This window comes from Pelodiscus sinensis, chromosome 1, assembly GCF_052426305.1.
Source record: "Pelodiscus sinensis isolate ZL-2025 chromosome 1, ASM5242630v1, whole genome shotgun sequence".
NCBI classification, from domain to species: domain Eukaryota; kingdom Metazoa; phylum Chordata; order Testudines; family Trionychidae; genus Pelodiscus; species Pelodiscus sinensis.
Genome location: NC_143052.1, coordinates 83756296 through 83782363, shown reverse-complemented (window position 1 = coordinate 83782363; position 26068 = coordinate 83756296). Strand labels below are relative to the sequence as shown.

At 39.3% G+C, this 26068-nt stretch overlaps 1 protein-coding gene across 1 annotated transcript in view; it reads left to right on the top strand.

Moving 5' to 3' along the window:
* CDK17 (cyclin dependent kinase 17) overlaps positions 1-26068 on the top strand; it is a 168033-nt gene that overhangs the window by 124381 nt on the left and 17584 nt on the right. The window contains exons 5-10 of the mRNA XM_075933731.2: positions 6905-7030; positions 11999-12055; positions 15684-15798; positions 16729-16823; positions 18843-18905; positions 23538-23661. Of these exons, the coding sequence (XP_075789846.1) occupies positions 6905-7030; positions 11999-12055; positions 15684-15798; positions 16729-16823; positions 18843-18905; positions 23538-23661 (580 nt within the window). The remainder of the gene's footprint in view (positions 1-6904; positions 7031-11998; positions 12056-15683; positions 15799-16728; positions 16824-18842; positions 18906-23537; positions 23662-26068) is intronic.

The window sequence follows — 26068 nt, the reverse complement described above, 5'->3', positions numbered from 1 at the left end:
ACTAGACTTATTGGTTAATCAAGTCAAATACTTGCATTCCCTGACCGACCAATTGCTGCCACTCTATCAGAGGCAGCAAGGTGTGGGGGGAGCAGGAGCTGGTGCTGGCAGAGGTCAGCTTAAAAGCTGCTTCCCCAAAACCATTTCCGTGGTGCTGGCTGCCACTTGCGCTGCTGCCTCTTATCATTGAGGGGACAGGAGAGGCTGCCATGAAGTAGTTTCTGCCCAAGACAAGCCCGGGCTGGCCGCAAGCAGAGGCTACTCTGGCAGCAGCCCCTGTCTGCAGGCTGCTGGACCAAGCCTGCTGGACAAGCTCCCCCTGCTGTGGCTCTGCCTTTCAAATGTAGTAAGGGCCAGGTGGGCAGGCTCTGGAGGCTGATATAGGAATAGTGATTCAACTGCCCGATATGCCTAAGCTTATAAGGTAGTCTACAACTTGAGTAATCACTTGCATCCCTAGGCCAGGGCAGGGTGTGTGAGACTGTCCCACTCACTTGCTAGGCTGGTGCTGAGGGGCAAGGCCTAGGGGTGATTCTGAGGCAGTCGTGACACTTGTGCTGTGTCAGGGTTGTGGCTGTAGAGTGATCTCCCACTTCTGCGCATCCAGGGACTTGTGTTCCCCAATACTGTGTTTGAACTTCAAAGTTTATTTATTGACAAATAAAATAAGCAGTTCATCGTGGCTTGTTTAGAATCCAGTTAGGGTTGCCAGATGGTTTCAACAAAAATACTGGACACACTTGACATTACATCACAATCTACATTACATCTTATTTAGAAAATACCGGACATTTATTTTTTTCTCATTTATATTTTCTCAATTTGTTTCCTGAACAGAAAGGTCAAATACTGGACTGTCCGGTTCAAAACCGCACATCTGGCAACCATAAATCCAGTTCCAAGAAGGCCCTGTGTGAAACTGAGTGCCTCACCCTTCACCCCAAGTTATATATCAAGCCATCTGTACAATGCTATATGGAAAAACAGAAAAATATTATTGACCCTTATCACCAGAAACTTGCAGGAGATTTTATTGCCATTATCCAAGATTTCAATCTTGTACCAATGTAAATGTAGATTAGTAATAAAATCATTCAGCACCTTTTAAAAACCTAATCATAAATATTTAATTTAATGATTTACCAAGTAGTTCATTACATGGGCTGATCTACATATCAGATAAAGCTTATTTTTTCCTGAATTTAATTAGATACAAAAAGCTGTAAAGGAATATGTTTGAGTTGTGATATCATCCAGCAGCAGCATGGATTGAATTCTGCACCTATAGCATGGATGTCTACCATTTAAGCTACTGAAATAGGTTAACTGGCAGAAGTAGTCTGTTGTTCCAGAGTGGTAAATGGTGGGCCATAAATATTACGTGCTGGTTTCGGGAGGTGTTAGCGGTAGCCCAGCTGAGCTCTCTTCTCTGATTTATCCTAGGAGCTGGGGAGTATTTGCCCTATTTTATGTTCCTGGAGAAGGGAGAATGAGATGCTTGAGCCCTATGCCCGGCAAATGGGACAGAACAGGCTCCTGAAAGGGGTACAGTAGTCTGGAAAGGTTGAGAATCACTAGTTTAGTCCTGTCTCCTGGTTTCCCAACCCCTGGTGTTCCAACAGTTCCCAAACATTTCTAGTTCAGTGTGTAATGCTATGGTTGCAGCTGCTGCTTTGGTGGCAGAGTAAAGCCTTTTCTTTGAGTGTTGTCGTTTGGCAGCATGCCAAAATAATAACCAGAGTCTTCCTGTGGAATGCAAATTGCAGTAAGGAAATGGCAATATTTTTTTAAAAAAAAACAGTTTATAATTGAGGTAAGCCCAAACAGAATTTCACGTGATAGTGAAAAGACACTTCTCTAGCTCAAGGATTTCATCTCTGCTGATTTTTAGTGTCCCTTTGCAAACAATGAAAGCATTAGACCTTCTCAAAAAGAGGTCACAAGAATAATTTTTATGCCAAGTGTTAGGTTACCTAAATATTGTACAATACAGGCTCGCACTATCATCTAATTTCTTTGTTGAAAGTTCTTCCATGCTTCAAAAAACCCACCACCGACAGTGTTTAAATTACCAATGATTTTTAAATTATTAAATATCAAAGTTAAAAATTATTAAAGAACTGTGAAGCTACCGACTTGATATTTTGTAGAACTGATTCTTGAAATATTGGTTCAAGTCTGTCGTCGTCTTTATTCAAATGATTAGCAACACTTCCTTTTTTGCAAACTTGTGTGCCTGATTTCATACTTCTGTTCAAAATATCAAACACATTCATTTTGAATTTTCAAACTGTATCATGAAAAGGGTGTTGGACATAATCCGCGCTGACTGCAAAAGTCTAGATAAAGCACATAGCATTGGATCTCATTAAGGGATTTGGAGAATGACAAAGAAAGAGGCCAAGTGCCAGAAATGCAGGCTTCAGCATCATCTCATCAAAAATCTGCAAATCCATTGGCATAAAATGTAGCACATGCACATCTGTCCATCAGCCTCTGGAACACATTGTGGTGTGTCCATTCTTGTCTAAAATGCTATAAACTGCTGAGTTTCATGGAGCTGTCTTATATATTTATTTCAAGATAACAACATCAATCTAGATTCATAATGCAAATACAATATAAACATTCAATCCTTCCCAGCCAACTAGTTCATCAAAACTTCTGCTGTCAGACAATGTGAGGTAATAGGCAGGGTTTTTCAGTATGATGCCCTATGGGTCAACAGACTTTAACTTTGTTGAACCAAGAGTAGGAACAAATTCCTGGATCAAGAATTCTTCCCTAAAACATCCTGCTTCTAGCAGTCTGGCTCTTGTTTAAACTGTTAATGCCACATCTTATCTTCACTGCTGTGGAAACACATGAGGAGTGAGGGAATTTCACAGGTACTAGAGTTAAAAGCATTGAGGTTTTTTTCTTCTGCATAGCCAAGAGTATTGGCTCCTTAGCAGGGTGTATATATGTGAATGTGAAGCTCAGAGTAGGTTAAACCTGTATAATCCAGAACTCTCTTGTCCAGAAACATCTGTTGTCCAGAAGGATTTTAGTTAGCCGGATGTCCACTTTTCATGGGTATGGCCAAGTTTCCCATGGTCCCATAAAGTTTTTACTGCCATCAGTCTTAGCTCTGTGTTTTCTTCTGTTATTTAGCTCTAATTTACCCCTACATGTCCTCTAACAGCACAGTTAGCAGTGGATGTGTTGGTAATGCTGCTAGACCAGTGGTTCTTAACCTGGAGGTAATTATCCCTCAACAGGTAGTTTAGTATATTTCAGGGGGCATTGATCTGGTCCGCTACACCCACTTCTGATAGAGTAATATCAACGAAGAAAAATATGTATTAATTATATTGTTAAATTGAACTAACACCAAATAACAGTGACATCAGTAAATTGTGTAATTTACTTTATTCAACATATTTTAATGTTGTTCCTTGTGAGGTGATGTTGTTGTATGAGTCATGCAATAACAGTGCACATTGCAGCACAACTTGATCTGACTTCCATAGACATGTTCAATCCTGTTACCGTTCAGCTCCTATAAAACCACTAGCAAACCTATGGTGGAGCAGCCCCGGTGGGTAGGGCTCCAGGATTTCAGTAGATGGTGGCAGCGTCACCATGTTGTTAGCTACTCGTGGCCCCCCTCCTTCTCTGGTGCCAGGAAATCCCCTCCCTCTGCACATGCTGTTCCTCTCGTGCCAGCTCTCAGCTGTGGTTTGGGCTGCTGCCTACAGAGAAGAGGGGCACGCACTGCTGGAGGCAACAGGGGACGGTCTGACTCTAGGACGCCCCCACCTCCCAGATTGTCTGTCTCCTGTAGGCATCGATCCGCTCCCCTGGCCCTCCCCTGCTCCGGGACTTGAGCAGAATAATTCCTGGCAGTTGGGGGTGGCATGTCCCTAGCCATAGGGCTGCCACCACAGCCCACCAGCAGCTCAGCCGCCCAGCCTCCCCTCTCCGCCCATGCTCCGGGGCGGCAGAAGCCACACGGCCTTCTCCCTCCCCGCACCTCCATCCTTCTTGCACAGCCCCTTGGTCAAGACTCTGCATCTCCAGCCCCCTTGTTCATCTCTTCCATCGAGACCCCATGCCCTCAACCCACTCTAGTACCCTTTCCCCAAGCCTGACACCTACCCCCAGCCTGCTTACTGTGGACAGTATGAAGCACAGCAAACTGAAGGACTATTTTGAATGAATCCCTTAAGAGTTTGTAGGAAAAAATACTGAATATTTATTTTAAAAGGAACACATGTTGAAATCCTCTCCTTCAGATTCAACTGGTCAGTTTGCAAAGACAAGTGAAGCTATTCTTGAAGCATCCTATTGTATTGCTCTCCAAATTGCGGAATGTAAAAAAACCTCATACAATAGGAAAGGATCTCATCAAATCATGTCTGGTTGCAGCACTGAGGCTTGTTCTTGGGGAGCAACATGCAAAAAAGGTGGATCAGATATCACTTTCAAACTGCATCATGAAAGGGCACATTTCTGAGATGAGCAAAGACATTTTGGGTCAAATAGTTGCAGAGATGAAAGCTAGTCCCTACTTTGCACTTCATCCAACAGAAGAATCAACATGTCACCTCCTGTGAACAGTTACTTGTGTATGCTCAGTACATAAAAAGTTCCTCTGTGAAGGAGGAATTCCTATTCTCTGAATTGCTGACCACTATTGCATGTGGAGAAAATGTATAGAGAAAATTGCAGAATTTCTTTGTCGATAAGAGGTTACAGTGGACAACATTAGTTGGTATGTGTACTAATGGAGCACTGTAGATGATGGGAATTCATTCTGGGGGTAAGGCTCAAATAAAGCAGATCGCCCCTCGTGCCTCATTCACCCACTGCATGCTTCATAGATACACTTTGCCTGTGAAGACACTTCCGCCAAATCTTAGTGAATTGTGCTGTGCAGTTAAAATTGTTAATCATATTCGAGGTAGTGCCACAAATTCCAGAATGTTTAAAGTATTATGTGAAGAGGTTGGAGCAGAATTTAGTGCATTTCTGTATCATAAAGAATTTCTCTGGTTATCATGCGGGAAAGTCTTAAACTGAGTACTGCAACTAAGAAAAGAAATATCAGTGTTCTTTGAAAGAGAGAGATCTGCTAAAGAGCAAGAATTGTTTGAGAAAATAATGGACCATACATTCATTCTAAAATTGGCATATCTTGCAGATTTTTTTTTACTGAAATTAATCAGCTAAACCTCTCTCTACAAGGAAATATGGTGAATTGTCTCAGCTCAAGACAAGGTTTCTAGCTTCCTCAGCAAGTTCCACATTTACCAACATTAGGCTGAAGCTGGTGATGTATCCAGATATGTGGTTAGAATTGACAATTCTGCTTGAGCCAACCAAGCAGAAATGTTCATTTGCTGATGATATCATAAGACATTGTCAGTAACAGACTCCATCAGTGGATACTTTCCAGATATAGAACAGTGTCTCATGAATGCATCTATTGCGAGACCATTTACAGTGGAAGAAAAAGTAATTGAAGACAGGCATATCAAGGTGAAAGCAGAATTCCTTGGTTTGCAAAAAGATAACACATTGAAAACAGATATTCAGGATTCTGATCTGGCAACTTTTTGGCAAAAATCTAGTTTAGAATACCCAATTCTCTCTGACAGACCTCTCAAACTTCTAATCCTACTTGCCACTATGTATCACTGTGAGGCTGGCTTTTCTACAATGGTCAACATTAAAACGAAGGCAAGGAATAGATGGGATCTTAGTCATGGCTTCAGATGTGCATTAGCTGTGACACAATCTCACATCTCTAAGCTAGTCAAACAAGCAGTATCAACCTTCACACTGAAAAATTCTTCAGAGAAATGCTATTTGTGATGTGTTTTCATTTTTTGAATAATGAATCTAATATAATAATACGTTTAAAATACAATAGGTGTTCAATTTTGTTCAACATCATGTATGAGAAAACAAAATACAATGACTAATTGTAATTTTCTTTTTGTCCATTGCCATTTTTAAAAGTGGGAGAGGTCATTTTGGTTTATTGGTTAAGCTTAAGGGGTAACTGTGCCAAAGGGTTTAAGAACCACTGTGCCAGACAATATTGTCCTTCTGTGGTCCTGAGCAACAAAAATGATTTAAAGACCTAGAAAATCTGAGCTATGAGGGAAGACTGAAAAAATTGGGCTTGTTTTAGTTTAGAAAAGAGAAGGGAAGTTTAGGTTGTACATTAGGAAAAACTTCCTATCGGGGGGGATTAAACACTGGAATAAATTGCCTAGGGAGGTTGTGGAATCTGAAGATATTTAATAGTAGGTTAGATAAACATCTATCAGGGATCACTAGACTTGATGATCTTTTGAGTTTCCTTCCAGTTCTAGTATTCTATGATTCTGTTGAGCAAAAGTTAATGAAAAATTTGACTAAAAGAAAAACCCATTTTATTCACTTCAGCTTTCTAAAAGTTCAGTCAGGTAAACCTAACACACTAAACTGCAAAATGTATTTTTGACACTTTAAATTGTAATTGTTGTACAATTCAAATGATGGAAATGGCCCTTTTACTAAAGTGATGCCATTTGCTACACTGGCAAGAGGGAGCCAAATGGTTGAGATTGAATTTTTTGCATAATAAATTAGTGAAACTGAATATATTTTTAAAATGTAATTACTTTTTACTACTTTGTTTACTTTTTACATTTCTAAATAGTTGGATTTTCTGCATCTCCTTTCTTAGCCAGTTGCTGAAGTATTTGGGTTATAAATATGACAATGTAATTTTTTTAAACTGTTTCCCTTGATTTTTTTAAATTATAGAAATAGTTCAGTTGCTTATCTTTGTAAAAATTTGTTTTAACAAAACCTAATTTGAATCTTACTTGACTTGTGTCCCTTTGACAACATTTACTTATTTCTTTAGGACCTGAACAAGCGTTTGTCCCTTCCTGCAGACATCAGGATACCTGATGGATATTTAGAAAAGCTGCAGATAAACAGTCCACCATTTGATCAACCCATGAGTCGGCGTTCTCGTAGAGCATCACTAGTAAGTTTCTGTTCTTTGCTTCTGAAACTGTTCTCTACTTCAAAAGTGGCTGTTCCATTCATATCTCTTCATGCCATGTATTTTCATATTGTATATTTTTTAACGCTATTTCAGAGTGCTAGGTGCTGAGTGCAGCCAAGAGATGCCCAGCACCCTTGACTCTTCCTATTTAAGTATGAGAGATCAGTTCATTTACAGGCTTCCATTAAAGTCAGTAAAATTCCCACTGACTTTTAGTGATGCATATTTTATCCTTAAACTAGTGCAGTGGTGCACAACCTTTTTTTAACCACAATTTCCATATACTCATGTTGTGACCCCCCAAGATAATTTGAGCAGTACAGCGCTTAGCTCTGGCTGGCCAGGGGCTGGGCCCGGCCATTGGTGGCTGCCTAGGAAGACATCTGTGACCCCCTTGGGGGTCACAACCCCACAGGTTGCACTCCAGTGAGCTAGTGCACCCTAAGCCCTGATATGCACTAGGGAGTTACTTCGAAATAACACACACACACCCTCCCATTCTGAAATAATAAGCAGAATATCCACACTACCAAGCCATTATTTCTAAATAATGGGTTGGTTATTTTGAAATCTGTACTCTTGCTTTTCTCAGAGAATAAGCTTATTTCGAAATAATTATTTCGGGAGTTATTTCATATTTAGTTATTTTGAAATAATTTCCTAGAGTAGACATGCCCTAAGAGGGGAATATATTCACGTTTTTTAATTGTAGAACTCAGGAAGAACAAAACTCCAATAGGAAGTCCCTCTGGCATTCTGTAAATACTGTGATAACAAATATTCTTCATTTCCCAGTGTTATGCATTCCAGATTTTTGTTTTATTTAAAAAAAATAGATTCAAGGTGAAATTAGTTAAATCAAATCAAATATAGCATGCAAAATTATATTTAGGTAACTGCTTTTTAAAATGTGTTTTGAGGAGAGAGCTGAGTGCTTCTAGTTGTGGTGCAACTGTTTTAGATCTTAGAATCTGAATTGAACTTGATTCATAGTCCATTTCCTAGAAGACAGAACTATTACTTCATTTCACATAGGCCATCAAATAGTCATCTGAAAAGTAATAATTTTTCAGTCATTACTGATCTAGATTGGATTCCTGGATCAAGAGCATTTTTAAGCATAAGAAAGAGAGAAATTAAACAGCTTTATAAATTCTGTTTGCGTTTTTTATTAATCTACTTGCAAGAACATTCTACTCTATTAATTAAAGTGTAAAATATTAAGATGTGAAAATATCTAAAATAAATGCTTATGCAGAGTTGGTATAATTAGCTATGTAAGACCTTTGTTTTAGCTGTAAACATCGTCTTTCCTAATTAATAATATATATTAAAGCTCTAAAGCAGTCTTGTCTAGGATCCCCTCTAGAAAGAAAAACAGTGCCCTCTAATGAAGATAAGGTGCATGTGAAATGGAACATCTGTCACAAGTTGATCAAGGTGTTGGCTTCTTTGCTTTTTGTTTGCTATGGGGGTTTGGTTTTGTTTGTTTTTGGTTTGTTGAGGTTTTTTCAGGACTTGAAAGATATTGTCAGGGCTTCTAAATCTAAAACAAAACCTGCCAACAGTTGTTTTGGTTTCCAGGCATGCCCATGCTGCTTTGTCCTTCTGCTCTGTCGGTTTGCACTGTTCTCATGAAATGAAATGAAACTCCATTCTCTGGGGCTGTGACTGTAGGTTGCCTGCAGAGTAGTAATTACAGTTTACATATTTTCTGAGGACAGATATATGTTCAAGGATTAGTAGAATTTTTAAAAAATGATTTTTAAATTTTTAGACCTGATTATGCCTCTTTCAAATTGTAATACTGACATTCTTTCAAGATTGTAATTGTTTGGTGCAGTAGTTCATTTAGTGTACTATTATAAAATGACAAATAGAGTATCGTGAATACTATAATACAGTGTCCTTGGATACCTCGAATGCATCAGCTATTAAAATAAGAGACTGTTTGAACCTGTACATATAGGTACTGATATGCAGACTTGCATTACACCAAAACTAATTAATAAATAGTGATAGAAATGTAGCCGTGTTAGTCTGGGGTAGCTGAAGCAAAATGCAGGACAATGTAGCACTTTAAAAACTAACAAGATGGTTTATTAGATGATGAGCTTTCGTGGGCCAGACCCACTTCCTCAGATCAAATAGTGGAAGAAAGTAGTCACAACCATATATACCAAAGGATACAATTTAAAAAAATGAAGAAATATGAAAAGGACAAATCACATTGCAGAACAGGAGGGGGATGCGGGGGGGGGGGGGGGGAGGAAGGAAGGTAAGTGTCTGTGAATTGATGATATTAGAGGTAGGGAGAGTGGGATGTTTGTGAGTTAATGGTATTAGAGGTGATAATTGGGGAAACTATCTTGGTAATGGGTGAGATAGTTCAAATGTTTGTTGAGTCCTTTTTGGAAAGTGTCGAATTTTAACATGAATGACAGTTCAGAGGATTCCCTTTCAAGTGCAGATGTAAAAGGTCTTTGTAGCAGAATGCAGGTGGTTAAGTCATTGAGAGAGTGTCCTTTCTGGTTAAAATGGCAAGAAACTGTTTTTTCTTTGTGATCTTGTCTGATATCTGTTTTGTGGGCATTAATCCTTTGGCGAAGTGTCTGAGATGTTTGTCCAATGTACATAGCAGACGGACACTTTCGGCACATGATAGCATAGATTATATTTCTGGATGCGCAGGAATATGTGTTCTTGATCTTATAACTCACTTGGTTAGGTCCAATAATGGTATCAGCAGAATGAATATGTGGACAAAGCTGGCAACGGGGTTTGTTGCAAGGGAAGGTACCAGGGTTGGTATTAGTGTGGTATGTCCTGTGGTGGTTGGTAAGAATCATCTTGAGGTTAGGTGGTTGTCTATAGGAGACTATGGTTCTGTCTCCCAGAGCCTCTTTGAGTATGGTATCCTGTTCCAATATAGGCTGTAGTTTATTGATAATGTGTTGGACAGGTTTAAGTTGGGGGTTGTAGGTGATGACAGTGGTGTTCTATTGTTGGTTTTCTTGGGTCTGTCTTGAAGTAGATGGTTTCTAGGTATTCGTCTGGCTCTTTCAATTTGCTTTTTTATTTCTCTGGGTGTGTAGTTGAGATTTATAAATGCTTGGTAGAGATCCTGAAGCTTCTGGTCTCTGTCAGTGGGATATTAATAAATAGACACCCATTGAAGGAAAGAATAAAAGCTTGCTGTGTTTAAATCATCTTGTATTGTAGGTTTTTTCTTTAGAGTTGTTTAACTAAAATATGCCATAATTGGTGTCAAACCATCTAGGCAAGCGAACTTTGAATACTGTTGAATATTTGTCTTAAAATAGCTACGTCACCCACCCTCTGGTCTAGTGAAATGATAGATTTTTATTCATGCTAGAGAACATATGTCTTACTCTGATAGAATGCTTTATAACTTTGATACACAGTAGCTTAAGATCAAACTACTTTCAAAGGAGTGTAGTGCAACATACATTAAATTGGGTAAGAAATTACATAAGGTTAACACATTTCCACAACTGTTAAACATTCACACCATCTTCTTATAGTACTGGTTCAGATATTTTTTGCGGGGAATGGAATCATGGGACAAGGTAAATTCCATTCCATGATCCCTGACACCACTTTCATTGATCTGCATTGTAGCATCATGAACTTTATAATACAAATGAAATCCCCAACTCTGATTGATTGTCCTTACAGTATTGTTGGCTCTCTGGATTCTATTCCTTAATTAAATAATTGGAGAAAGAGTAAACATTCTGAAATCTGCCAAAATGTACATAAACTCCTTATGTGGATTACAGTCTCTCACTCCCTCAACCCTCAGACTATTTAGTGAATCATCCCTTGAGAAAATGTTTTAAATGCTAGAAAACTATCCATGGACCCTAATACTAGCAATTGGGTTTCATTTCTTCTGCAGTATCGAAAGTGATAACCTGAACTTCTTTTATTCCCTGTAAAACAGAGTTATGAGAGTAATGAATATTGAGTTTATAATGGAAATGAGGAAGCTGCTGTACCTGTTCCACCCTCTGAGTAATTTTTCTTTGCTGTTGTTAAGTTTTAATTTACCCCAAATGTCTTCCAAGAGCCCCGTAAGCAATAGAAAGTGTTGGCAATGCTGCTAGACAATATTTACCTCCTGTGGTCCAGCAAATTCTCAGGTTTGGCACCCATCAGGTCTCAAGGGCGCCAGCCTAGAGAGGTTCAATCTGTAGCAAGGTTTTGTATCAACTGAAGGGGAGCAAAGTAGATGTCAGGGAAGATATGATTGATAGTAGTAAGCAAGCTATACGATGAGGGACTGACCAAACATTTTAATTAAAGGAATAGCAGGAAAAGACAAGATGTTAAAAATGTTTTTGAGGGAGAAGCACCTGGATCTAAAAGTGCTGAGCAAGGAAGGTGGCGGAGTAGTCTAAGAAGATTATGGATGTAAAATCTCATTGAATTGGTTAACATGTTAAACATAATGTTTAACCGATTAAAGGAGGTAGGTGGGGAGCTGCTCCAGCACCTACCAGTTAACCAGAATTGGTAAGTATCATCCAGCTAACCTTTAGATCCCCATAGATGACTTCCATGTTACAGGCATTACTGATGCAGTCAGCAGTGACGAACTGGGGAGAGTAGAGAGTTTGGGAGAGAAGATAGGGTGTTCAGTTTGTACCTTCTGAAATTTAAGCTGATAGCTGAGAAGTGATGATGTTAGGAAGGCAGATTGAGCTGATAGATTGGTTCTTTAGAGACAAGTCCTTGTAATATGATGTGCTAAAATAATTTTTGTAACCTAAAACAATTTTATAAAGATTGTTTCACTGCTTTCTCATCTTTTTTCAACAAATGTTTTTAGTTTGTTGAGTATGTGATGTAGACAGTGAAATACTACTCCTGGTTAATTTTTATGTTTATACTAAATGTACCGTCCCTTTGCTTGCATTACAGTCAGAAATTGGATTTGGGAAAATGGAAACTTACATCAAATTGGAAAAGCTTGGAGAGGTTTGTAAAATTGTCTTCAGTAGTGATGATCATTTTGACAGTAATATATGCTTTCTTTACTTGGAACTTGCTGGTATGTCTTTGATTTTAAAGATGAACTAAGAAATACTCATTGTATCTCCATCTTTGATAGAGCTCTTGCAGTAGGGTAACCATATTTCCCTATGCTCAGTATGGGACACCTGGTAAAATTATTCATATTCAAGCGAGTTCAACAGCAATCAGTCAGAACTAGGCAGTACAAACATTCAAATTAACATCAAGTCGACTGAGCCACTGTTTAAAAAAAATAACACTGCATAGCTAGAGTCTTTTTATTCCCCTTTTTATCTGCAAGGTGGACGCACGCATGCGATCAGGGTGACAGACCAATCTGACCCAACTCTCCGTGCCCATTGCTTTCCATCCTTCTTGCCTGTCTGGGGCATATAGTATCACAGTCCTCCCCCCAACCCCCAGATTTCTTTCGGGCTTCACAGCAGAACATGGCTAGGAGCATCTTTCCAGTACTGTGTGGGCAGGGAGGGATACAAGCTACTTCCAGGCTAAGGGAGTGGGCGTGGGAGGTAGAGATGACGTGGCCTGTATCTTTGTAGGATCATCTCTTCCCTCCTGTCCTGTGCCATCCTGCTCACCTGTGGGTAGAAGCAGCTTCTCCCTTCCTGCCCATAGAAAGGTAGCTAGCACCTCCAATCTGCTGTTGATCTCTGACATAACATAGCTACTTCCTACCACAAGAAATCTCATGTTGTACAAATGCTGCTGTGACTCCATAGCAACACTTTGTAGCTTTAGGAATAACTTGATTGTCATTCATGACGTGTTAGTGAGACCTATAAGCATTTTCATGAACAGCCGTGGATCCTTTCCAGCAAACCGGGGAGGCAGAGCACACAGCACAGAAACTATTGAAAGATGGTTCCAAATGCAAAAAGGAGTGCAGGGGTTGCTGGGATGCAAAGTGATTTGCAATGGAGAATTGGGACAGGACCCAATATGCCCTGCGCCTCCCCACAAACCTCTATAGCAGGAGAGAGAGAGGTGCTCTGTGGACCAGCTACCCAGAATGCACTGCTCCAAAGGACATTGCAAGAGATGAGAGCATAGTCACTAAGGGTACGTCTAGACTACATGCCTCTGGCGACATAGTAAAATGAAGCGGCGATTTAAATAATCGCCGCTTCATTTAAATTTACATGGCTGCCGCGCTGAGCCGACAAACAGCTGATCAGCTGTTTGTTGGCTCAGCGCGGCAGCCATGTAAATTTAAATGAAGCGGTGATTATTTAAATCGCCGCTTCATTTTACTATGTCCGGTACCCTAATCTACATGCCTCTGTCGCCAGAGGCATGTAGTCTAGACGTACCCTAAGGCACTGGCAGGTGACAATGTGGACACTCAATAGCATTTTCACTGCTGCACTCTGTGAGCAATGCTGTAAGTGCTAGTGCTTTACATCTGCCAGTGTAGACATGGCCTCAGGAAAAAGAGAGATTATTATCTTCATAGTCTTGTTGTTTCTTCCTAATGATCCATCAAGGTTGATGTTTTGTTGTCTGGTGTATGTTTCCAAAATACACACCCAGTTATAATTGTTATATAGTCCATATTCCCAACTTTAGGTTCAGACATGTATACAGATAGGATAATCTCATTCAGTATATCTTTCCAATGATATCTTACTTAATTGATCTTGCATAAAACATTACTTAGATATGCCCTATTCATATCAGAAGCATTTCTCTATGAAGAAATATGGAGTGTGATGTCATATGTATACATTAACCCACAAAGCAGTGTCACTGTCACTCAGCTTGTCAGTATACATATGTGTAATGCATATGTGTTACCAAAAACAAACAACAAAAGACCACTGCCAAACCAAGCAGAGCTTCATAGAACTTGGGAAGAGCAAAACTCCCCTAGGAAATCCACTGTGAACAGTTGCTATGAAGATCTGTATTACAGTTCAGCAGTTAGATACTAATGACTACTATACAAACACACAGGCAAAAGTACACATATGTTACTTGATGTTGCAATTATGAATCCTCTGGTTTTGAGATCTATTGTTTCATCCCTTCACAAATGCCTGTCATTTAATTCACCTTTTTACGTTTAATGGTTCTATAACCTGATATAATATTATATATCTTTGTGAAAATGTTAATAAATGTGTAGGGTGATCATCTACATATTTCACTATAATTTCTGAATAGCGTAATGAGCAATACAGGCTATGTAACTGTACCCAAGTTGATACTGCCCCTAATTTTTGATATTTAATATAAACTGATTGATTGTAGCAATCTGCTGAAAAGGAATATCTTCTCCAGTGTAGGAATGTAAAAGAGTAGTCGATTAGTCTATAAGCCTAGATTTATCGGATAGTCAAGTCAATTACTTGCATCCCCTCCCCCCCTCCCACTGCTTCTATATGTGAGGCAGCAAGGGGGGGGGGAGGAGGAAGCAGGAGGTGGTTCTGGGGGAGCTAGCTTAAAAGCTGGTTCCCTCCCTGAACTGTCTCTGCAGTGCTGCTTACCCCCTCCTTTCCTCTCCTCCCTCCCCTCCCCCCCATGCTGCTATCTCTATCAGAGGGAGCTGGGGAGGACAGGACAGGACAGCTCCTGTCTATGGACAGCCCCAGCTGCCACGAACGGGGCTGCTCCTGGAGCAGCCTCTGTTTGCAACCAGTGCCAACCGCTGCAATCACCCTCTGTTCACAGCAGCTTGGGCTGGCCAAAAACAGGTTGCTCCGCAGCAGCCCTGTCCACAGGGAACGGGGGTCCTCACTTCCTGCTGGGACCCCCGCAGAAAGGGTCTGTTGGACCTGGCGCGAGCCAGGCCTGAGCAAGCCCGGCTCAGTCCCATCTTACACTGGATCCAGAAGCTACCTCCGCTGCGACTCTGCTGTTTAAATGTAGCAGGAGCCGCACTGCCTGCATGCCCGGTTCTTACTCCATTTAAACTGCAGAGCCACAATGGGGCTAGCGTCTTCTGAGCTCCTTTCCTTATCAACTAATTATGTAGTCGATACAAGTTGTATCGACTACATGATTACCCAATTACCCGCCTCTTAACATCCTTTCCCAAGTGCCTCTTACAGTTATGGAACATACGTTTTCTGGGTGGTCTTTTGATGCTTGCATTGGAATACTGAAGCAAACACCAAACCGGAGCTTCATAATCTATCATGTGCATCACATCAGCAAAAATGAAAAATTGTGTTTGTTTTATCTGTCCCATTCCTGTTCTCATGTGAAATTAAAAGTGTGATGAAAGTATTATTATTATTTTTATAGTCTTTTGCATTTCCTTGATATAGTCTTCAAAGATTTGGGCCTGACTTTCAGAGGTTTTAAAATTGCAGCTCCCATTTCCTTAATTTAGGGTTGAGAGTGCTCACCTATTCTAAAAGTCAGGGCCTGACATTGAAAATCATCAAGTTATGCTTGTGTGAAAAATAAAAACAATAAATTGAGTCACTTCTATAAGCTGCTGCTACCAAATGAAGCAAGTAGTAGAATCTGTCATAGATTTTATTTGGAGATAGAGAGAGAGAGAGAGTATTGCTCTTTCCATAGGAAAAAAAAGTTTAAAATGTGATCCTTTTCCCTTCCCACAAAGGGTACTTATGCAACAGTTTATAAGGGAAGAAGTAAATTGACAGAGAACCTGGTAGCTCTAAAAGAAATCCGACTGGAACATGAAGAGGGGGCACCATGCACAGCCATAAGAGAAGGTGAGAAAATGGGTTTTTTTCTTTATTTAAAAAAAATCACTAACTGAAATGATACAGTTTGGCCAAAGTACTGATGCTATTCTCATGTCAACTGAATATTACAATGACTAATGCTACTTATGATGTGGGGTACTACAATCAAGGTAAATTAATTGAGTTCTAATTTTGAGACTCAAATTTTAAATGTATTTTATGGGCTCTTGTATTCTCAAATACATGGAGTTTTCTAAGTGTAAGAAATTACTGAGTCTTTTATAATTTTTAATTATAACAGAAGCAAACAACTTTCTGGAGTATAGAGTATATAGCATGACCTTACTAACTTATACAGGCAGTCCCCGGGTTACGTACAAGATAGGGACTATAGGTTTGTTCTTAAGTTGAATTTGTATGAAGTCAGAACTGGTACATATTGTAGGGGAAACTCTAGCCAAACATTTCTCCAGAGCTCATTTTTATTCTCCCACACCTCACTTCCCTCAGTCCTTTATTCTCAAGCTGAGGTGTCTGCTGAGAAAAGCTGCTCCGCGTCTCCCTGGTCTGCTGGGGGGGCGCAGCTAGTGCGGGGTTGCCTCACCCCGTTTGTAAGTAGGGATCCGATGTAAGTCGGATCCATGTAACCCGGGGACTGCCTGTACTTGAAATACCGTCTGTCCATATAGAGTATACATTAATTATAACTGCAGTTCAGTGGTATGTGTTCTTGTCTGTTTTATAGTGTGCCCAAGATTAACTTGTCTTGTTTTTTAATTTTTCCTATGGGTTAATTTAATGTTTATGAAATATTAAAATCGGTAAATTAGTTTATATAGTAATTTAAATAACTTTAACAAATAACTCATGAATTTGGATTATATGTTAATTAATGTTACTTAATTTTTCCCTTAAGCCCTATCCTTAAGCTTTAATTTCTTTTCCTTTTTTTTGCAGTGTCATTATTAAAAGACCTGAAGCATGCAAATATTGTAACTTTACATGATATTGTTCACACAGACAAATCTTTGACTCTCGTCTTTGAGTACCTGGTAAGCACTGTAATAGTAATAAAGCTTTACATTTAAAGGATTTGTCAATAAAGTCTTATTTATTTTTCTATCTAGAGAAACACAAACATGATTAACTCTACAGTACATTTTTAAAAACAAATAATTGAAGGACTTGCTATTATTCTGTCATCATAATGTTTTCCTACATAGTGTCCAGTGGAACATGAAAGCAAATAGTATGTTTCACAGCAGCTATTAACATTTTCAGACATAAAATTCACTGTCAAATTGTGATAAATTGCTTGGTATGGGTCTGACTAATTGGTACAGTAACTAGCAGATTTACCTGGCATTACTCAGGTCCTTAACTCAATGAAGTGCTTTTTTTAAATAGAAGGAAAATGTACACACTTTGTTTAAAGGATTGTATTTTTCAAAAATGTGTTATTTTTATTAAGTTAATTTTTATTTCAGATTTCTTTAAAAAAAGATTGTTAAAATATGTCTGTTTAATTTTTTTAGTAAATATTTTTAAATGGGAATTCCATGAAGTGTTGGTTTTTTTTCCATTAAGCCAAAAAGAGCACTACTCCAAACTTTTCCGTTTTATCTCTTTTTTTCTGTAAGGTTTGAGAGGCAATCCTATTCCAAGTTCATCCTTTGTTTTTGGCTCATCTTAGTTCAGTCTCTTTCAACATTTGCTCAGTTATGTCAGTTCTGAGGACTGTACCTGATTTGGAGATTATCTCTTTTCTGTTTGGTTTTATGATACGCAATCCCATTCCTGGCACAACCAAAGCTTTACATTGCTTTAAGTTATGATAAGAGGAAGCTAAGGACCAAATTTGGTGGTCCTAGCTCTTATCATTTGGGAGGAGTTCTTGATCAAAGAGACAGACAAACTCTAAAATATATAGTACATTATTGCGCTACTGGACCAAATGCTCACTTAAACCAAGATTATGTCATAGAAGAAAGTGGACAGAGAATAAAATAATTGCAGTATTATGTTGAATGATTTTGGTAGTGTGAGGCACCTAGCATACTAGTTCTTGCTGTTAAACAATAGGGAAAATTAGTCTAGACTACACGTCTGTCGACAGAGAGATAGATGTAGATTAGGCACATCAAAATTGCTGATGAAACAGGGATTTAAATATCCCGCGCTTCATTAGCATAAACATGGCCATTGCTTGTTTTCGAAACGGAGCTTTTTTTTTAAAAAAAAAAAGGCAGTCTAGAAGCGGATCTGTCAAAAATAAACCCTTTTTCAACAGATCCTATATTCCTCAAAAAGTGAGGCTTACAGGATCTGTCGAAAAAGGGTTTATTTTCGAGAGATCTGTGTCAAGACTTCCGTTGTTTTTTAAAAAGCTCCACTTCGAAAAAAAGTGGCGGCCATGTTTATGCTAATGAAGCACAGGATATTTAAATCCCTGTTTCATTAGCAATTTCGACGTGCCTAATCTACATCTCTCTGTTCACAGGTGTAGTCTAGACACAGCCTAGTAGTGTAAAAATAACCATTTACATCTCTGTTAAAATAAGGGTGTTAGATATTATGGCCTACATTTTGAAATGTGGGTACCTACAGTTAAACACCTAACTCACTTGCCTGCATGAGACACATCAATAAGTCATGCTTTATGTTAGCTTTTTTCATTCCATATTACATATATATTTATTGAAATTACTCTAACCATATATATGCAAATTGTGATGAAACATCTGAAAGTGTAGTGCACAGAATTCATGAGAACTTTCTTTTCTAAATAAAGGGAATGACTAATACATAAAATTTAACATAATATGTAGCCTTTGCAGGGGGGAATAAAATGTAGTATAATAAATAGTACAGATTTGAAAGTGTTGGGTGAGTTTCTGCACAGAATGCTTTTATTTTCCTTGAGGAGAAAAAAAATCTTAGTTTTTTTCTTTTTGTTTGTTTGCTTGTTTGATGAAAACTCAAAATTCTGCATAGCAAACAGATTCAAAAGCTTAATTTTTCTGTCAAAAATGTTTTATATTCAACACTAGTGTTTGGGGTTTTTTTTACAGGACAAGGACCTAAAGCAGTACATGGATGACTGTGGTAACATCATGAGTATGCACAATGTAAAGGTGAGTAAATCTTTTTAATTTTAGTGATTTATTTCAAACATTTTTGTTCTGATTTTGAAACTCTATAGAACTTACAACTTAGGTGCTGACAACCAATCTTTCTGCTAATAAGATACAATCATATTGAAGAGTTTAAACGTAAAAATTATGGCTTTAGTTAAAAGTTTTGTTCTTTTTTGAATATTTTTCTCTTAAAAAAAAAAAAAAAGAAGATTTTTAACAGAACTATATGTCATCTTTAAGGACAGTTATGTCCCATTCCAAGACCTGGGCCACATCTACATTTGAAAATTTTGTTGATCTAACTTGCGCCAGTATATAGCCACACAGTTAAATCGCTTGTGTTTGTGCACACTTGGCTCACTATGTTGGCAGTCCTCTCTGGGAGCGCTTGTAGAAATTGTATTGTCAATTAGGGGCATTATGTCAACTATTACTGGCTCCTGAAAGCTAGTAACAGTCGACATAAGCAACACAACATCTACACTGGCGCTTCATCAAACTAATTACATCGAGCGTGATTCTTTGTCACTAAAGAGGTAGTGGTACTAAATTGACACGGAGAGAATGTGTGCAGGAGTAGAATTTAAGTGAAGATGCTTCTACAGTTAGATCAACACAAAGCCACTCACTTCAACCTAACCATGTAGTGTAGATCAGGCCTTAACCTGTAGATTAGGCATTCTGAGACGTATGTGTTCTCTGGCACGGTCGCATGACCCGTGTAGGCTTAAGTCCTTCTGTGCAATGGGATAGTCCAGGGGTCGGCAACCTTTCAGAAGTGACATGCCAAGATTTGACTTATTCACTTCTATTTATGGATCTGTGTGCTGAGAGGAGGTGGCGGCATGGTCAGGCTGGGTACGGTGATCATATTTTCTGAACAAGCTGCAGCTAGGGAGAACAGCTTAATTTAAATTATTAAACAGATTAAGCACTTCAACTTTCTCATGTTAGTTTAACAAACTTCATTTTAAATAAAGTACAATATTAATTTATGTCCAACATAAAAGATTTCAATGTTTTCTTTATGGCAAGGGTAGGGCACCTTTTTTGTATTGGGGGCCACTGACCCACAGAAAAATCAGTTGGGGACCACATAAGTGAAAAGCAAAAAAAAAAAAAACCCTCCAAAAACCTGCAGTCTTCACTGATGTGGCCCCCAACTAAGACACCTCACTTCTCTGGCGCTCCAGCCTTATAGGGTGAAGGGAAGGGACAGGAAGGATTGAGGTTCAGGGTTTCCCCTAGGCCAGATTTACTTTTCTAGGGTTCTAGAGTTAATGGATTTTATGGACTCCCTTGGGCTGTGGGATAGGGACAAAAATGAGGGGTTCAGAGTGCAAGGCAGGGCTACCAGTGAGTGAAATAGGGATGGGGTGCAGGATCTGGGAGCGAGGTGGGGTTCAGAAGGGGAAGGTTGCAAGGTCTGGGTGGGAGGTGGGTGCAGAAGCAGGCTGAGAGTAGGGTGTTTGGCTAGGTGGAGGTAGCAGGAGCAATGGTGGGTGTAGTGTGTGACCGGGAGGGAGGGTGGCAGGAACAGGGTGGGGGTAGCATGTCTGGCTAGGAGGGAGAGTGTCTGAGCAGGACGGAGGGTGCAGGAGCAAGAGATGGTATCAGAGCAAGTTGGGTGTGCGGGGTCTTGGTGGAGGGAGGGAAGGGAGTGAGGGGTATTTGGGTGTGGGTGTCTGGGCATGAGGGGAGATGCTTATCTTGCTTCATGCCCCCTTGCAGCAACTGCCGCTCCCACATGGACCCTGGCCAGCCCTGGAGGCACCTCTGTTGAGGCTCCTCCCACCGCAGCCTAACCTGCTGCCAGGGAAGAGGGAGGGTTCCAGTGGCTGCACAGGTGGGCGGGGCAGGGCTGAGCTGCCACCGCACGTGCCATTGAAAATCGGCTTGCATGCCACTTATGGCACGTGTGCCGTAGGTTGCCAACCCCTAGGATACACCAACTGACATTCACATGGTAGGGGTATAAGATAAAAACCAAGCCTGTAGCTCAGTCAGGGGAGAGAGATTCTCTCTTGCAAAGACTCTCTTGCAATAGAGGCATGATGGTGATAGGCCAAGATTCAGGCATAGCCCTTGGAAGAAAAGCTGTGGAGAACCTTATACAACACACAAGAGGACTGCAGCTCCTGGAAAGGAAGGCTTCAGAGAACCATGTTCCAGAGGGCGAAAGACTGCTATGAGAAGGGTTGTGGTAGATGGATCCCAGGTAGGGTTGCCAGGTGTCCGGTATTGACCTGGACAGTCCAGTATTTTTGCCTCACCCACCAGGCCCCCCGGAGGCACTTTCCCCTCCCCACTTACCTGATTCTGCAGGGGCTTGTCTTGTGGCTGGAACAGAAAAACAAAATAGCCGCCAGCAAAAAAGCCTCTTCTTAAAGGGGTCCTTTTTGTTGTTGTTCTTTTGTTTTGCTCAATAACTTTGGTCTCCCCCCTTTTTTTTTCCTCAACAGAATTTTTTTCCTGGTGTGGTGTGGTGGTTTTGGGGGTTTTTTTTGGGGGGGGGGGAAGAGTGAGCTGTTCGGTATTTTTGGGTAAACCGTCTGGCAACCCTAATCTCAGGGGAGGCCTAGAGTTACTGACTTGCACTCAGAAAAGAGCCAAATAGGAGTAGGGAGGAAACCTTATTCTGATGAAGCCGATACTGTGAAGCCAAAAAGAACTCTGTATTTAAACTAGGGACTTGGGAATGGACCACTTGTGCTTTGACAGACCAAAGGAACTGTTCATATAATTTTGCATAATAGGTTAGTAAAGCAAGGCCTGAGAAGCCAAAACATGGCTGAACTAAAGTTGACAGTGTTACCGAGCCATGTTATAGCTTATACTGGCCATCAGTCAGCTTCATTATTTAACAGTAGGTAATTTGTGTAAAGGATGTTAACTGCTCATTGATGGTGTATAGGGAATATTTCTACACCTGTCAACCTTGAATTTAAGTGCACTTTGTTACTTTACAATTGATTGTTCTAAAAAACCAAAATAAAACTGTGAGCACCCATGTAGGGAAAATTGATTTGGTATTTGCACAATTGTGGATGATGTAAATAAATGTTGTTCTTGTACACTGTTGTGTTTGCCTGCATTCCAGAAGAATTGTTGTCCTTGATCTTGCCTTTACTTTATATTGTAGAGCTTTTTCTTTGTTGAAGTACTATGGGTTTTGATTTGGATATTGGTTACTGTTTGTCCTTTCGTTTTTATGTTTCTAAATTTCTCCTCATGTCTTTTGGAAGAGAAATCAATTGTCAACCTACATTACTGTTTCTTTTGGGAGAGTGAAAGGAAAAATTCTTCAATGTAAATTCTCATGCCTATTTTAAGGAAAGGTAGAAAAAGATGAAGACATGTTAAAAAAATGTTTAAATGAACATGAATTGAAAGCTCTTGCAGCATGTTTGATAGTTTGAAGCAAGCCTGTTTATAAACTATGCATGCCTCAATGGCCATTTATACCCATGCAACAATATAGTCATAAATAAGTGAGGCAGGACGTAGTGGCCTCCAATCTGCATTTTTAAGATCCATGATCCCAATTTTTTCTACCCCTTATGGAGATACCATTATGATATAATAAAACTGAGATTAAACAGTAAAACCTGGAACTTGGGTATTGGTATGACTTTGTGGAGGACGTGAGGTTGTCATTGGCTACACAAATAAACCTTTTATTGAAAAACTGTTATATAAAAACTGGTGTTTCTAGTCAAAGGCTCTTAATGCATGATAAATCTGTCAGACTGGTTGGCCTTGTGTTCTGCATAAATGTCCTTTCCACTTTCCTAAGCAGTAAACTTCTGAATGCTCACTCACCTTCACCTCCGGGCAGCAATTTAAAGGGGCCAGTAGCAGTGGTGGCTGGGAGCCCGGGGCAACTGCTCTCTTTCTTTCCCCCACCCCAGCCACCCACCCACCCAGTCAGCAAGTCTGTTAGTTTTTGTGCACTAATGTCCTTGAATGCAGAATTAATGTTGCTGGCTTGCCAGCCTGAAGTAATAGGAAGAAGCACAGAGGGTGACAGACTGGATGAAGATGTAAACACAGGAAAGGGAAAAATTAGACACAACGGATAGAGCATAATTTCCCCAATTATATTTCTTTAATGCTTTAATGTTTTGAGGTTATGCACCAACTTTCTTCTTCTGATAGTCACTTTCCCTACTGTACAATCAATACATTTTACTTTTCATGGTCGAGTAGAGTTGCATTTATGAGCGTGATCTGTAGCAATAAGGAATATCAGTCTGGTAATTGAGCATGTTACATGTAAAGACGTTTAGAGTGCAGTACTAAATGCTTATAAAGTAAATAGCCACTTGATTTGCTTTTATTATATAGAGCAAATCACTCTCATAATCTTTGATGTGCTAAGTGTTTCATAATAATGTAGCTGGATGGCATAAATAGGTCTTACATCTTTAAACAATAGTTATGATATTCAGAATACATTAGCATGTGAAAGTGACTTGCTTGTGTAAGAAGGTTTTTGTCTTGCTTGCAATATAGCAATGTAATTGCTACTGTGATAGCTCAAAACCTGCTGTTATGGGAAGAGTAACATGCTGCTTTGTGCATTCACCCATGAATATTTTTGAAAGTCTAATTTGTTTTTCTTTGTAGCTATTTTTATACCAGATTTTGCGAGGTTTGGCCTATTGTCATAGAAGGAAGGTGCTACATCGGGACCTGAAGCCACAAAATCTACTCATTAATGAGAAAGGAGAACTAAAGCTAGCGGACTTTGGTATGGACTGGATTTTATATTTTATTTTTTTGAACAGTGTTTTCTTTAGAGATAGTTTAAGAAAATCTTGGAAATAAACCAAGATGTATAACCCATAAACCTTGTTGAAGCTAGAATCATGTAACGGTAGGAGTGTTTATGTATATAAGTCATTTGTAAGCAGCAAAGAAATTAATCATTGGAAATACATATTCGCACTGTTTCTGTGTGTAGCTTTATCCATTAGGTTATTACTGAAGCCAATATTGGGTAACTGACTAGCTTAATATAGCTGGTGAGATTGTCTCCATTTTTTTTTTATAGCTTGTGTTCCCATAAAGGGAAAATAATGTTATTTAATTGAGATCATTATACCAGCTCCATGTTGCAGAAGGGGTTTGTATGGTAGCTGAGAGACCTCCATTGTGGCGCATACTAGGCTGTGACTTGCAACATGAGCTGGCCTGAAAAAAATAGATTAAGTCCATTGTGTGCTGAATTACCCCTATTGGTCAGCTCACGCGGTTTAAAGCTGCTAGAATTTCAGGCTTGCAGTTCATGTTTGACTTTTTGAAAGTCATCCAGATCATTCTTTTTGTTTGTTAATCTGGTTAGGGTAACAGTTTGATTGTTTGGCTTGAGTGTTTCTGGTTTGTTTGTTAATTTTAGTTTCAGCATCCAACCTGAACTATACCTTATCCCCAAGGCTCTTTCTGTGCCTCTTACAGTGATAAGTTATTTGTATGTTCTCTCTCTGTCTGCGACTCCAGTTTCACACATCGTTTGTTAAAAGTGAGCAGTAACAAAACTACTATCTGAGAAGAACCCTTATACCTGCTTTATGTTCTTTTCTTGGACATTTTAAATTAAATCATTTTTCCTCTCCTATATGAGGTACCAGTTGTATTCACTCTTCATTGGTTTGTTTTATGTATTTATCCCATGGGAATTGTACCATGTTTTCAGAGTAAAATACTTGATATTCAGTTACAATTTAATCTCCCTGTCTCCAATACATTTTCTCTGGCCATAGCAGACCTTTATACTTCCACTGCAATTAATCTTTTATAGCACTCACTTTCAACTTAGTAGTTAAAACCCTTACTCTACCTCTGTTCCCTCTCTCAGATTTTCTATAGAAGTTGATTTGTAGACATTTGTGATATCACTCTTGGATAGCAGGAAACATTCCACAAACTGTATAGCAACTCCAGTGCTGTTTCTTTTGAATCAGTGGGAACCAAGAGAAAGGATTTGGTTCAGAAATACTTCTGAGACATAGTTGAATATGGAGTCATATGTAGCAAAAAGATGAGAACCCTCAGTCCAGAGCCTGCCTTTGTGTGTAGGTGGCCTGGTTTCTGTGTATTGAAATGGAAAGAGAAAGTTCAACTTCATAGTGTATTGGTCATCAAAATGGTGTGCATGTGAGTTGAAGTGTCAGCTGAGAATGAACTATAGTTGAGATGAAAAGTAACATTAGTGCTTCCTTTGAAATGGGCAATACACATGCCAAATTGTTGCCTTCCCCACAGGGCCCAAGAAACTCCCTGAACACTATCTTGTGGAATTTTCCAACAAATCATTTTGAGCATGTCTGCATTAGGGAGTTATTTTGAAATAACTCCCCTTATTTTGAAATAACAACCCGAATTTTCAGACTACCAAGCCTGTTGTTTCAAAATGAGGGGCTGGTTATTCAAAATAAAATTTGTCACACTTTTTTTTTCTTGTGTGTCAGCTTTGAGAAACAGAATAAGGCATAGTATAATGACAGTGTTAAGTAATGTACTGCTTAAGAAAATTTTAATAGAATTGAAGATTTATTAAAAGGGAAATTCAGCATAATGTTACTTGATAAATACCCCTCTGATCTTCCCAATTTGGATAATGAATTCTATAATTATAGGGCTTGACATTTTTCCAATAAAACTATGATTCATCTTTAAACATATAGAGCTAGATCATGCCCACTCTTCTTATAATCACCGAGGACAGGAAAAAAAGCAAAGCCTGCTGAAATCATCCACATTTAATCAGTGGAAGAACTATGAAGAGCTAAAATGGAATCTCACAAAACTGAGTAACTGAGAAACAAAATGGCAGATGAAATTCAGGGTTGATAAATGCAAAGTAAAAAACAATTGCAACTATCCATATAAAATGATGGGGTCTAAATTAGCTGTTACTACTCAAGAAAGATCTTAATCACTGTGGATAGTTCTCTAAAAATATCCGCTCAATGTGCACTGGCAGTCAAAAGAGCTAACACAATAATTAGGACTCATTAGGAAAGGGATATGTAGTACAGAAAATATATTCATAGAACACTAGAACTGGAAGGGACCTCGAGAGGTCATCAAGTCCAATCCCCTGACCTCATGGCAGGACCCAATACAGTACCATAGACTGTCCCTGATAGATGTCC